The 12,201-nt window shown below is 35.6% G+C and overlaps 2 protein-coding genes across 5 annotated transcripts in view; both read left to right on the top strand.

Annotated features, from left to right (window-relative positions):
• TLCD4 (TLC domain containing 4) overlaps positions 1–9,845 on the top strand; it is a 119,331-nt gene extending 109,486 nt beyond the window's left edge. For all 4 annotated transcript variants that reach the window (XM_077120182.1, XM_077120180.1, XM_077120183.1 and 1 more), the window contains exon 7: positions 3,994–9,845. In XM_077120182.1, coding sequence (XP_076976297.1) covers positions 3,994–4,312 — 319 coding nt within the window. In that variant the 3' untranslated portion in view covers positions 4,313–9,845. The remainder of the gene's footprint in view (positions 1–3,993) is intronic.
• RWDD3 (RWD domain containing 3) overlaps positions 5,184–12,201 on the top strand; it is an 85,823-nt gene continuing 78,805 nt past the window's right edge. The window contains exon 1 of the mRNA XM_077120178.1: positions 5,184–5,273. The gene's annotated coding sequence lies outside the window, so the exon portion shown is untranslated. The remainder of the gene's footprint in view (positions 5,274–12,201) is intronic.

Raw genomic sequence — 12,201 nt, 5'->3', positions numbered from 1 at the left:
CATTTCATAAGGCTTCCCTGGGGAAGCCCTTCCCATTTTTTATTCTGCATCTCCAGAGATCTCAGGCTATGTGGGCTCTGTTGGCTCTGATGCTTTTTCCAAAATGGTTCCTTCTTAAAGGACTCCAGTAAGCAACCTCACCATGAATGGGTGGAGACACATCTCCATGGAAACCATCTAATCAAAAGTTACCACCAACAATTGGATGGGTCATATCTCCATGGAGACAATAAAAAGATCCCACCCAGCAATATTGAATGTGGATTAAAGAACATGGCTTTTCTGGGGTACATGACATTTCAAACTTTCACAATCCTAAACCAAAAACCTCCCAACAGAGAAAAGCCCTGGGCTAGATGGATGCACCAGTGAATTTTATCAAACATTTCAAGAAGAATTAACACCAATCCTATTCAAACTCTTCTAAAAAAGTTGAGCAGGAAGGAATATTCTCTAATTCTTTCTATGACACCATCGTTACCCTAATACCAAAGCAGATAAAGATAGCACAGAAAGAAAATTGCAGACCTATATCTCTTAAAAACCTGGGGACAAAAACGCTCAGCAAAATACTAGCCAACCAAATCCAGCAGCACACTGAAAGAATTATATACTACTATCAACTTGGATTTATCCCAGGCATACAAGGATGGTTCAGTGTAAGAAATCAATTAATATAACTACCACATTTATAGAAGAGGGGAGAAAACCCTGGTCATCTCAATTGATGTAGAAAAGACATTTGGCAAAATCCAACACCACCACCCCCCTTTTTTTATCTTTTATCTTGAACCTTTTATTTTGAAATAGTTTCAAACTTACACTACAGTTGCAAAAATAATACATAACCCATACAGTGAACTCCAACATACCCCCCCACACACAGGAAACCCATATCCAACATTTTTTCTTTCTTCCTTTCTCTCTTTCCTTCCTTCCTTCTCTTTCTTTCTCTCTCTGTTTCTTTCTCATCTATCCATCTATCAGTTTTCTAAGCATTTGAGAGTAGGTTTTATGTGTAATGCTCCTTGAACACATAACACTTTGAAAACTGCTTTGCTTTGAAAACTATTGCTTTTTCTTTCTTTGCTTTGTATATATGTTATATTATAACACATTAAAAATGTGCTAAAGACTTGAACAGATATTTCTCAGAAGAGGAAATACAAATGGCTAAAAGACACCTGAAAAGACGCTTAACTTCACTGGCTATTTGGGAATTGCAAATCAAAACCACAGTGAGATATCATCTCACACCCTCTAAAATGGCATTATGTAAAGGAAAAAAAAACAAAAAACCAAGTGCTGAAGAGAATGTGGAGAAAGAGGCACACTTATTCACTGTTGGTGGGAATGTAAAATGGTACAACTTCTCTGGTAGGTAGTTTGGCAGTTCCTCAGGAAGCTAAGTATAGATTTGCCATATGATCCAGCAATCCTGTTGCTAGGCATGCATTCAGAGGAACTAAAGGCAAGGACACAAATAGAAATTTGCACACCAATGTTTATTGCAGCATTATTTACAATTGCCAAGAGATGGAAACGGCCCAAATGTCCATCAACAGAATAGTGGCTAAACAAGCTGTGGTATATACATAGGATGGAATATTATGCAGTTGTAAGACAGAATAAAGTCACAAAGCATGTAACAATGTGGATAAACCTTGAGGACATCATACTGAGGAAAACTAGCCAGAAACAAAAGGACAAATACTATGTGGTCTCACTAATATCAACTAACATTAATGAATGAGCAGCACCCCTTTTTGGTAAAAACAGTTAGGAGGCTCAACATGAAAAAGGACATAAATGAAATACCCACCTCTAGCATCATGGTTTTGTTTTTTGAGCACTTTCTTATTTTCATGTACTACAAGATGCTTTAGGCTCATCTTACATATTTCCTGTCCTGGTCCTAGCATCAGCCATTTCTCCAAGGATCCCTGGTTCCTTTTACTGGAAGATGGTATTAAAAAGAAGGTCTGGGTGCTCAGTGTCCCCATTGTTTCTAGGCTCTCCCAGCTGACAGAGCTTGGAAATATAGTAGCCTGTGTATACATATATATCTATGCATGACTCCCTCTCTTTGTGTGTGTGTTTTCAGAATTGTTAGGCTGGATCCCCATGAAAAACAAATTTACCAACTAGAATATAGTGTCTATGTACAGTTTTTTTAAATCTACAGTTTCCACTCATTTTCAAAGTTACTTAGGTGAACAACTCTTTTACCCCCATGCCTTCATTGAAGGCATGCCATATATATATATTTTAGTCCTCACAAGTTTATCTTTTTAGGTTTGATAAAGATTCTTGTGTATTTTCTAAATACACAGACAAAACAGTTTGGGAAGTTTACATACATGTCTTAGGACACTGATACTAGGTAGATAAATTACATACAAAAAAATATTGGTCTTCGTAAAAGATCATCCCGAAGAGCTTTCAGAAACAGCAGGCAGAAGGAAGTATTCTTTTATGTCTACAGTGTTTAAAAATGCTGATTCTCCCATTTTATAATGGCCTAAATCATCCCTCTCTTCAACCCCAAATTTTGCTCCTCGTAGCCAGTGTACTCCAAATTTAAGTGCCCAGTACCAAAACTCAGAGCTTGAAACCATCATTTAAAGTATGCTTGTCCCTAACATATTTCAAATTAACTAGAACCGTTCAACTTCAGTTAAGGCAGGAATAGAGCAGGAAAAGAACTTTTAATTTTAAATCCTAAAAATGACCAAGGAAAAGCACCTAGTTCTAAGCACATATATTATGTACCATAATATGCCATATATTTTTAAATAGTTAGATCCTTTTGTCACAGTCTATATTTTATTCTGGGATCCCCCAACCTCCTAATGTGATCTTTTAATATTTGCACACATCAGGTTCACTGTTTATATCGTAAAGTCCTATTTTCTTTGACGTATAGATAGTGTGATGTGTCCACCACTACCATTTTATACAGACATTTCATTACCCTAACAAAAAAACCCTCTCTGCTTCATCTTTTCAACCTACTCTCTCCTCCCCTCAAAGTCCTAATAACCACTGGTTTGGTTTTTTGTCTTTATGGTTTTGCTTTTTCCAGAATGTCATATAAATAGAATCATACAGTGTATAGGATTTCAGACTGGCCTCTTTTACATAGCAATATGCATTAAAGATTCATCCATGTTGTTGCCTGAAGTGATAGTTTGTTCCTTTTTATTGCTTTTGAATCGCATTCCATCATATGCATGTACAATTTGTTTATCCATTCACCTATTGAAGAACATCTTGGTTGCTTCTGGTTTTGGGCAATTGTGAATAAAGCTGGTAAAAACATTTGCAATGTTGGTTTTTGTGTGAATATAAGTTTTCAAGTCAGTGGGAAAAATACCCAGGAGCATGGTAGCTGGTTTACGATAGCAATGGTTAACTTCATGAGAAACTGCCTTCTCAAGGGGCTACAGTATTTTGCAGTCCCACCAATGAACAGGAGTGGTAAGAAAGGACATCCTTGACTTGCTTCTTATCTTGGGGTTCTGTTCCCTGAATTTTAAAGACTAAAATTAAAATGTTTAATCCTAAAAGATGCAGCATATATTAGTTTCCTAGGGCTGCTGTAACAAATCACAGTAATGTAGGAGGCCAGAAGCCCCAATTCAAAGTAACACCAGGGCTGGTTCATTCTGGAGGCTCTGCAAGAGAGCCGGTTCCAGGCATCTCTCTCCTGAGAGCTGGCAGTGGCTGGCAATCTTTGGTGATCCTTAATTTGTAACTCTATCTCCAGTCTCTGCCTCTCTCTTCGAATGGCCTTCTTATAAGGGCATCAGTCATTGGATTTAGGGGCACCCCAATTCAGTATGACCTCATCTTAACTTGTTCCGTCTGCAAAGACCCTATTTCCAAGCAAGGTCACTCTCTGAGGTTCTGGGTAGATGTGAATTTTAGGGTGGGTGGGCACTATTTAACCCTCCTCACATAATAAATGTGATGGTACTCTTTCCTTTCCAGGTGGTTCTTTGAAGCTCTCAAGTACCCAAAGTTTTCCAAAGCTAATGTCATCAATGGAATACTCATGACAGTGGTGTTCTTCATTGTGCGGATTGCCGTGATACCGCCTTACTATAGCTACATCTATTCTGTGCTGGGAACAGAAGGCTACGTGAGGCTCGGATTTGTAGTCCAATGTTCCTGGATCAGTACTTGTGTTATTTTGGATGTGATGAATGTCATGTGGATGATCAAAATTTCAAAGGGGTGCATCAAAGTCATCTCTCTCGCCAGACAAGAGAGAGCCCCAAATAGTCTTCAAAATGGAAAACTTGACTGAAATTGGGATATTGTATAAGCAAACTTCATTAGCACCTGGCATTTATATCTGCTGATAGGATGAGTTCTTGGCATGTTCTTGTGCTTCTTCATTAATTATAATTATTGTTCAGGGCTTCAGTGTCTTTTTATTTTTTAACTTTTAGGAAATAACTAAAATTTAGTTTTTATTCCAAGATTTCTCTTCTGATTTTCTTCTGCTTTATAAGCATGGACAATCTTAAAGATTTAAATAAAAATTTATAAATATAGTGGAAAATCTTTTCAGAAATTTGTTAATCTGCATTGGTATTTTTTTCTCTGTGAAGAGATAATGTTAATTTGATGCATTTGGTTTTATGTCAGAATATTTGCTGGGGAAATGAGAACTGCTTTTAAATCTGTAAATAGCTTTGAACTTTTTGTTGTTCTGCGCCCTGTTCTTAGTATGACTATCAATATAGGGTTTGACTTATAAATTTCATTGTTTTTTTGGTTATTGGAAATGTTGCATTTGTCATTTCAGATGCAACCATCTGTTAATGATGTACTTTGCTCATTTTGGAAATATTTAATTAGCTCAGTCATGAAGAATACTTGCTGCATTTAAAAATTTTTTCAGATGTCACTTTCTTAATTCTATTTTAAGCATTTTATCAATTTTTGCTTTTTTATTTATAGTAAGGCTTAAGACTTTATATGAGGCTTAAGATCTTAAAAACCTCTTTAAGAGGTGAATTACTTCTTAAAATACAAGTTGATTGACGACTATTTAGACTAGCAAGGGGAATCAATAAGAAAAAGAGCTTTAACACTGCTGTCCCTATCTGCCTCCATTGTACTTTTCCTATGAAAAATATATTATTTCTATTTGCAGATTCTTCCCTGGGTTCAGAACCAACATCAGTACCAAAGTCTGATGTGTTGTGTATTCATCATGCTCCTAACATAGGCCCCTGAATGAGGACAGAACTCCAAGAAAAGTCAGTATTCATGTTTTACTCGATTTATACCCATAGCCAGCATTTTAAGGGCTTTGAATTTCTATCTTTCCAAAAGGATGTCAGGTTGGGTAGAGGTGGGGTATAGAGTGCAAGTAGTTTAATCATAAGTATTCTGATTATCAGCGTTACTGTCTTATTATGTAAAGATAAATGCCTTGTGGCTTTCGCCACCACACCCCCCTCCTTTTTTTTTTAATTTTTTTTTTTGGTTTGGTTTTGTGCGTTTTGCTTTTGTTTTGGTTCTCAGAACCTACATATAGAATCAAATGTCACTTATCACCTTTAATTGCTTTTCTCAAGTATTTGACTTTAATGATTGCGCTTACCTAAGAAAAAAAGAAATTTAATTCAACTGCTGGTGAGCACCTGAACTTCATTCAACCCAATCAACAGATTTAATCCATTCAGTTCCCTAGTTTAAAGGAGGATGTTTGGCTCACTTTCATTTGCTATGATGAAGAAGGGAGGCTGACTGAATATAGTCCAGACTTTTGATTTGATTTGGTTGTCCAATGCAGAGAGTGCATAATAAGCTTTAGAACATTTAAAGAAGAGATTTGAAATTTTAGTCAATAACTAAATGATTAAATGAAGTCAATTGGGTTATACTAGGTACATTTCTTTTTGAAAGACTTAATGTAAAACATATTTCTTTTTAAAGCTACTGATAGTGCATCAATAATTTATTACTAAATTCAGTATTTATTGGTTTTCCAGGGCATAGGAAAATAAGTGATTTTGTCTTGTTCTTGCTGTTCTGCAAGAAAAAAAAAGGTTTTTTTTTTAAAAGGAAAACCTTTATATTATAAAACTATTTTGGAAATTCATTCCTTTAGAAAGAAATAAAAATTGAAATAAATATTTTTGGCTCTTTTGATATTTCTATAGTTCTGAACAGAGATTTTAAACCCGCTATGGCAATGAAGTCAATATAAAACTATAATATTAGTAAATCTCCAAAAAGCAGTTTCAGTTTTATAATTCCTGCTTCATGATGAAAACTTATTTTTTACTTTCACTGACAGTATCTTACATAGTTGCTCACTCAATATTGTGTACATTTAGAATATCAAAATTTTGAATTAAAGTCTGTTATTCCTTTAGTCAACAATCTTTATTTTATGCTGGTTTCATGATATCAAATTCAACATTCAGATTCAACATACAAAAGCTGGCTCTATCTATTTCCTTATAAAATAGACATAGAAATGGAAGAAATACAAACCAACATGCTATTTTAAGTCAAATCTTTACAAGAGCTATAGTCCACACTTCTGTGATTGAATCCACCTATCCAAGCTAAAAATGGTTAATAAGAGAACATATCATTTATTAAACAATGAACTTTTCATTTACTAAAGGATGAACTTTTGCTAGGCATTTCAGATATTCAGTATTTTGACTACATGGATTAATTTAAATGATTCTATTAGGTATTCTGGTATTAACAATTTGGTTGAAATATTTATAGAAAATAAAAGCAAATTGGTATAAATTTTTAAGCAGCTCTATTTTTGTAGAAAGAAATTAGTGACAACCTATAACTATAAACATGTTATTTGAATGTGTTGTATTCTAGAAAATAAAAATTCTTACAAAACCTAAAAATAAATGAAAATCAATGAAATAACATGTAAGATCATAGATTCTGCATTAAATATTCTATTTGAGAGGATTTAAAAATTAGTAGCTTGAGTTTATAGAGTTTGCAGTCTTGAGTCTAAAATCTTATTTCAAACTCAAAATGGAGTTATATATGAGTGCAAAGAAATGAACTCCTGCTGAAACTGTTTCCGTTCCCAGTAGTAAGTTGAAATTGAAATTTTGATTCTACTGCTTAACTTTGATATTTTATGGACAGCCCCAAGTTAAGAAAAGGAATAGTTAAGTGTTTACCATCTTTCAAAGGGTAACTTTGATAAAAGTAACTTTGATATACTGTGAATGTCCCACTACTGCCTTAAAGGTCTAATTTTTAAAACCACCTAGTTTAGGTAATCGAATCAAATTCTTTTTAAAATTTTACTACTCTATTTGACTCAAATCGAATTTTTACTGGAATATCAGTTTTTTAGTTGCACACTTTCTCTGTGCTGCATTGGGCATTTATAGCTTCTCACTGATGAGAAAGGCTGGCTTTAATGTGGTCGCGCCATTTGTTATCAGGCATTTAGAAATATTTTCTTCTCATGGAGATATCTAGGGGAATATGTTGTAGTATTTAAGTGTGTTGTTTTGCTTTGTTTTTTTTTAAGGAAAATAAACACGTTCCAAAATATACTATTAAAATAAACAATTTGAGCAATTCTCGGTTTATAGGTTGCTCTTAACTCCAAAAATATAAATATACATTCGAATTGGTCTTAGTACCTTACTCTGTTGGAAGAAATTGAAAATAGACATAATTATTGGTACCATCTATTATTATTCATGGGGAACTATGTATTTCTATGTATTATGGATTCCATAAAAAGCAAACTCATATGATTTCAATAGAAGAGTTGGACAGTATCTCCTAATAGGTACCAACCACACAGCAGGCTGTGTCAACAAGTCCTGGGCGCACATACACACCTTCTTAGCCTTAAGCACAGCTGGTTGATGGCAAACATCCTAAAGCTACTGAAAATGAGTTCTGATAGGAAACGTCCGTGATGTGTGTGAGAACAGAGGAGAAGCGAGCAGGACCTGGAAGTTGAGGAGACACTACAGCTGCCTGTCTCTTAAAGGCCCCCATCATCATAGAAAGGTTTTCTCTGAATCTTTCCAGCCATCTCTTCCTCCTAACACTCCAAGGACTTCATTACCACCACACTCTGTCCTCCTGCCACACCATTATAAGCCAACTTTTGAGGTCTCTGCTATATCCCCTAAACTTCCCAGGCTATTGTGGCAAATCTAAAAATTTACATGCATGCTCTTTCTTTGAAAAGAGCATTGCAATATGTTTAAGAAGAGATCAAACCGTACTTTATTAAGAGGCCATGGGGAATCACCCAGCATTTTATAACACCTGTTTGCAAAATGAGGCAAAACGAATAGTGTTATGGGCTTTATTGAAAAACATCTATAATCTACCTTTTTTTTTTTTAAAGTAGTTTAGCAAATGAATGCTGTATGGCTTGTTTCAGCTGGGGATTTAATATCGGTGTGTAGATCATCTAAATGGCCTTCACAAGTGGGGGAAGGAACTGACGTAACTGTTATAAGGAGAGGTGTTGGCCTATGGAACACTGAGTCCCACTTTGTAATGGAGCAAACTTAGGCATGCCAATGCTTCTTTAAAGAACAAGCTTACCAGCAAAAGGATTACTCAGGGTGTTTTCCAATGTATTACACCCAAGGATTTGAGTGCTATTTCATTCTAGTCCAGACTTCAGACAGCCTCTACTTGCTTTGATTATAAGTTATACCTCCACTGGAAGGGATTTTGGATAGCAGTAAAGAAGTCAAGGTAGATACTAACGATGAGTTTGTTTGCACTGAAAATGTTTACACTGATTCACCCTAAGCAACAGACAGTTTTGCTGTAGACACTAAAGACCAACACAATGAAAAAGATTTCTAAATATGAAAGATAAATATCTCATATAACTCCAGCTGAAAACTCGTTAAACATCAGCTATAATTTGTTTTCTTTATATCTATATGTAATGTTTTCTGTAATGAAGTGTGCATTAGGCTTATTTGCTACTTCTTGATAGATGAAACCTAAAGATATAGCTGTAAATAAAATGTTATGTGCTATATGTTTGTTGGTTTCTTGGTTGGCTTGCTTCTGGTATGATTGTGTCTACTTTTTACTTGAGGAATTTTTTGCATAGATAAACTCTTACTAACTTGTAACTAGGATAAGTTATGAGTTTTTTTGTAGTTACAAGAATTTGTAATAATAATGACTTTTAGACATTATGGATTTTATTTGAAAAAGCTACCTGAAAACAGCAGTAAATGTGATAACTATATTGACATATACAATTTTTTTCTGAAAATATAAATGTATAAGTAATTAATTGTCATAAAGATGTTAATCTTAATTTCTCTTTGGAAATCTTTCAAAATATACTTAATAATATTTGAGGACGCACCTTATTTAGATCCATAAGGTGGAAGAACTTTTGTCTTATTTATAAAATGTAAGAGTACATAATTTATAAATCAGTGTTACTCAGATTTATTGGCAATTTAAACAGCAATTTAGTATTCTTAATTTCGGTTTCTGGCTGTGCTTTATTTGAAGGGATAATGAATGTCTTAGTATTTCACTTAAAATTCTAAAATGTTTGTATACTTTATTTGTATGTATGCCATTTTAAACTATATGCAAGTTCTAAGCAATAATCAGCATGTTATACAAGATTGACAACTTTGTCATGACAATTTTATTTAATATCATTAATGTAAGAATGTGTATATAATCAACACCCTGTATGTAAATCACCCCTGATGAAAATCTTGAGATTTTCTTGTGTATGAACCCTACTATAATGAGGTGCAAAGCATTGTATTTTGTGAAAAAAATGAATAAAGTCACAATTATTTAGTGCAAGAGTTTGAACCTCAAGGTATACACATTAATAGTAATTAATAAATAGATTGATGATATTTATTGATAAATAGATTGATGATTAAAAATTTACTTTCCTCAAATCAAATGATCTCCCTTAGCACCTGAATCCTAAAGATAAATTATATTTATTCTCAGGGTACATGTGAGCCTGTTTACCTCCTTTTCTTCTCTCCCTTCCTTGCTCCCTCCTTCCCCTTTGAGCTTCCAGCCTTGTAGCATTCCAAATTCACTTGCAAGCATTTGAGTCATGCTCACTAATGGAAAAATGGAACTATCTAATCAATAGGCTCTTTTAGATTAAGTAAAACTGTGGCAGTTATGTTTTTAATCGCTTTCCCCTTATCCCTCAGGCCTCTCATATGATCTCCAGGATTTTGTTTGCCAAGTGTCTTGGCTGGAATTCTTACATTCTCAAATTGCCTGTTGTCTTAATCTGGCATCTTAGTCCTGGAATATCCAGTAGATCAGGAAGCAGAACACTAGTGGAATAGAATGCAGAAGTGGCTTGGCCTTTGGAGAGTATCATGAGTCATGCTTCTGAACATGCCTAAAATGTGTCAAGACTGGCAAAGGAACCACTGAATTTCAGAATTAAAATAGCAGCCACAGCTGTCAGTAGAGATAGGCCACAGGTAAAATTACAAGAAGTCAGAACCACTCAAGGCAAATTTCAGTGAGGCACCTCTCCCTCGCATCAGGCTTTCTCACTCCTTTATTCTCCCATTCTGTAGTTTTTAGTAACGTCTTACTGCAGTCCCTCTCTTTTGATGCCCCTTCAGCATGTTAAAAATAAGCAATATGGCAATGTTGCAACTCTTGCCCATGCTAGTAACTGATATGCTGACAGGTATTCCTGGATGCAACTCCTAAATTAGACTATGTAAGCACTGTGCACACCACATCTGCTTGAGCTGTGCCCATTGTTTGTGGCAAAGTGCTCCTAGATCCTCCCTGCCATTGCCGAACAGCTCCTTCCTCTGCTTCCTCTGTCTGTCTACCTCTAAATTGTAAAGTTACATTTGGTCTTGCCATCTTATCAAATCATTGCATATATCATCCAGAAACTACCTGAACAAAACTTTCAAAGAAGAGCACTTACATGGACACATGAAAGGTAATAGGGAGGAAGGGCTGCATTTCTATTCAAGATAAAGATCAAGAGTAGATGGAAGTTTGAAAAAAATGACAAAGAAGGAAGATAGGACTGTATGGAATGGAGAAAAAATGATAAAAAAACAAGAAAATTCTATGTGTACATACCTGTGTCCCAACCCAGCTCTTGGAGGGCTAGGGTTGTGGCAGCCCGAAGACCAAAGAACACATCAGGCATGAAGTTAGATGTGAATTTTATTAGGATTTAGGAGGATTTAGGAACAGGAGAAGAAGGTTAGCATTCCATAAATGGGGTGGAGGGAGTGTAAGAGCTTCTAAGGGTTTAGGGCAAGGATATGAGAACTGAGTTTCAGCAGGGTCTCAGGGGTTTTGAGTTTTGTTATCAACGGTGATCAAGGAAGGGGAGTTTCTAATGCTCTGTTTATAATACAATCTGTATATCCTTCCATCATTACCACCAACCCCGAGGAGATTTGATGATCTCTGTGCAGCAGACAATACTGACCCTAGGACAGACATTGCATCCATTCCACAACAGAACTCTAGGAGTCCCCCAACACAGAGATAACACCCCCAAAAGACATGCCACCATGGCCAAGAAAGGTAATTAAATGATTTCCCCATTACTAGGGGTATGGGGTAAAGAGTTATGTTTAAGCTAGTGGGGACATAGGTGTGTTCCCACATACAGTGTCCTATAAATGAGAAGATCCTTTTTCAGATTTTCTCAGACACATTGAATTCTGCAGGCCAACAGGACTCTGCACAGTACAACTCACAGGGGTCACAGTCTAAGGAAGGCTGGTAGCGCCTGAGGAGGGCAAATCCATGTAAACCCAGCATTGGGTCTGATTGTGGGCATGAGTTACAGCTGAAGCCTGCTGTAGAAAGATGTTTGCTAGGGCCCTATGGGTGAAAAGAAAGATGTTTATGGGGAACAATAAGGGGTAATTCCTGTGGATCTAACAATATACATGCTAGAGTTCCATTGCTTGACAACAAGGTACCAGGCAGAGGAAAATTATGGGGAGGTTTTAAATACCAGATATTCTCCCCCTGCAAATTTTTAGTCCTCTACGATGACATTAATCATGAATCTAGGTATAAAAAGGGTCCATGTAATTATACATATAATTCCCATGGGAATAGGAGGCCCTGAATTGGTGATAAAATTTTTAACAGGCATTTTGTGTGTCTGTGTAAGATTATAATATTTTGGGAGCT

This window comes from Tamandua tetradactyla, chromosome 11 (assembly GCF_023851605.1).
Source record: "Tamandua tetradactyla isolate mTamTet1 chromosome 11, mTamTet1.pri, whole genome shotgun sequence".
Lineage (NCBI taxonomy): Eukaryota > Metazoa > Chordata > Mammalia > Pilosa > Myrmecophagidae > Tamandua > Tamandua tetradactyla.
Note: the sequence above shows the minus strand (reverse complement) of the source record. Positions and strands in the feature narration are given on the sequence as shown.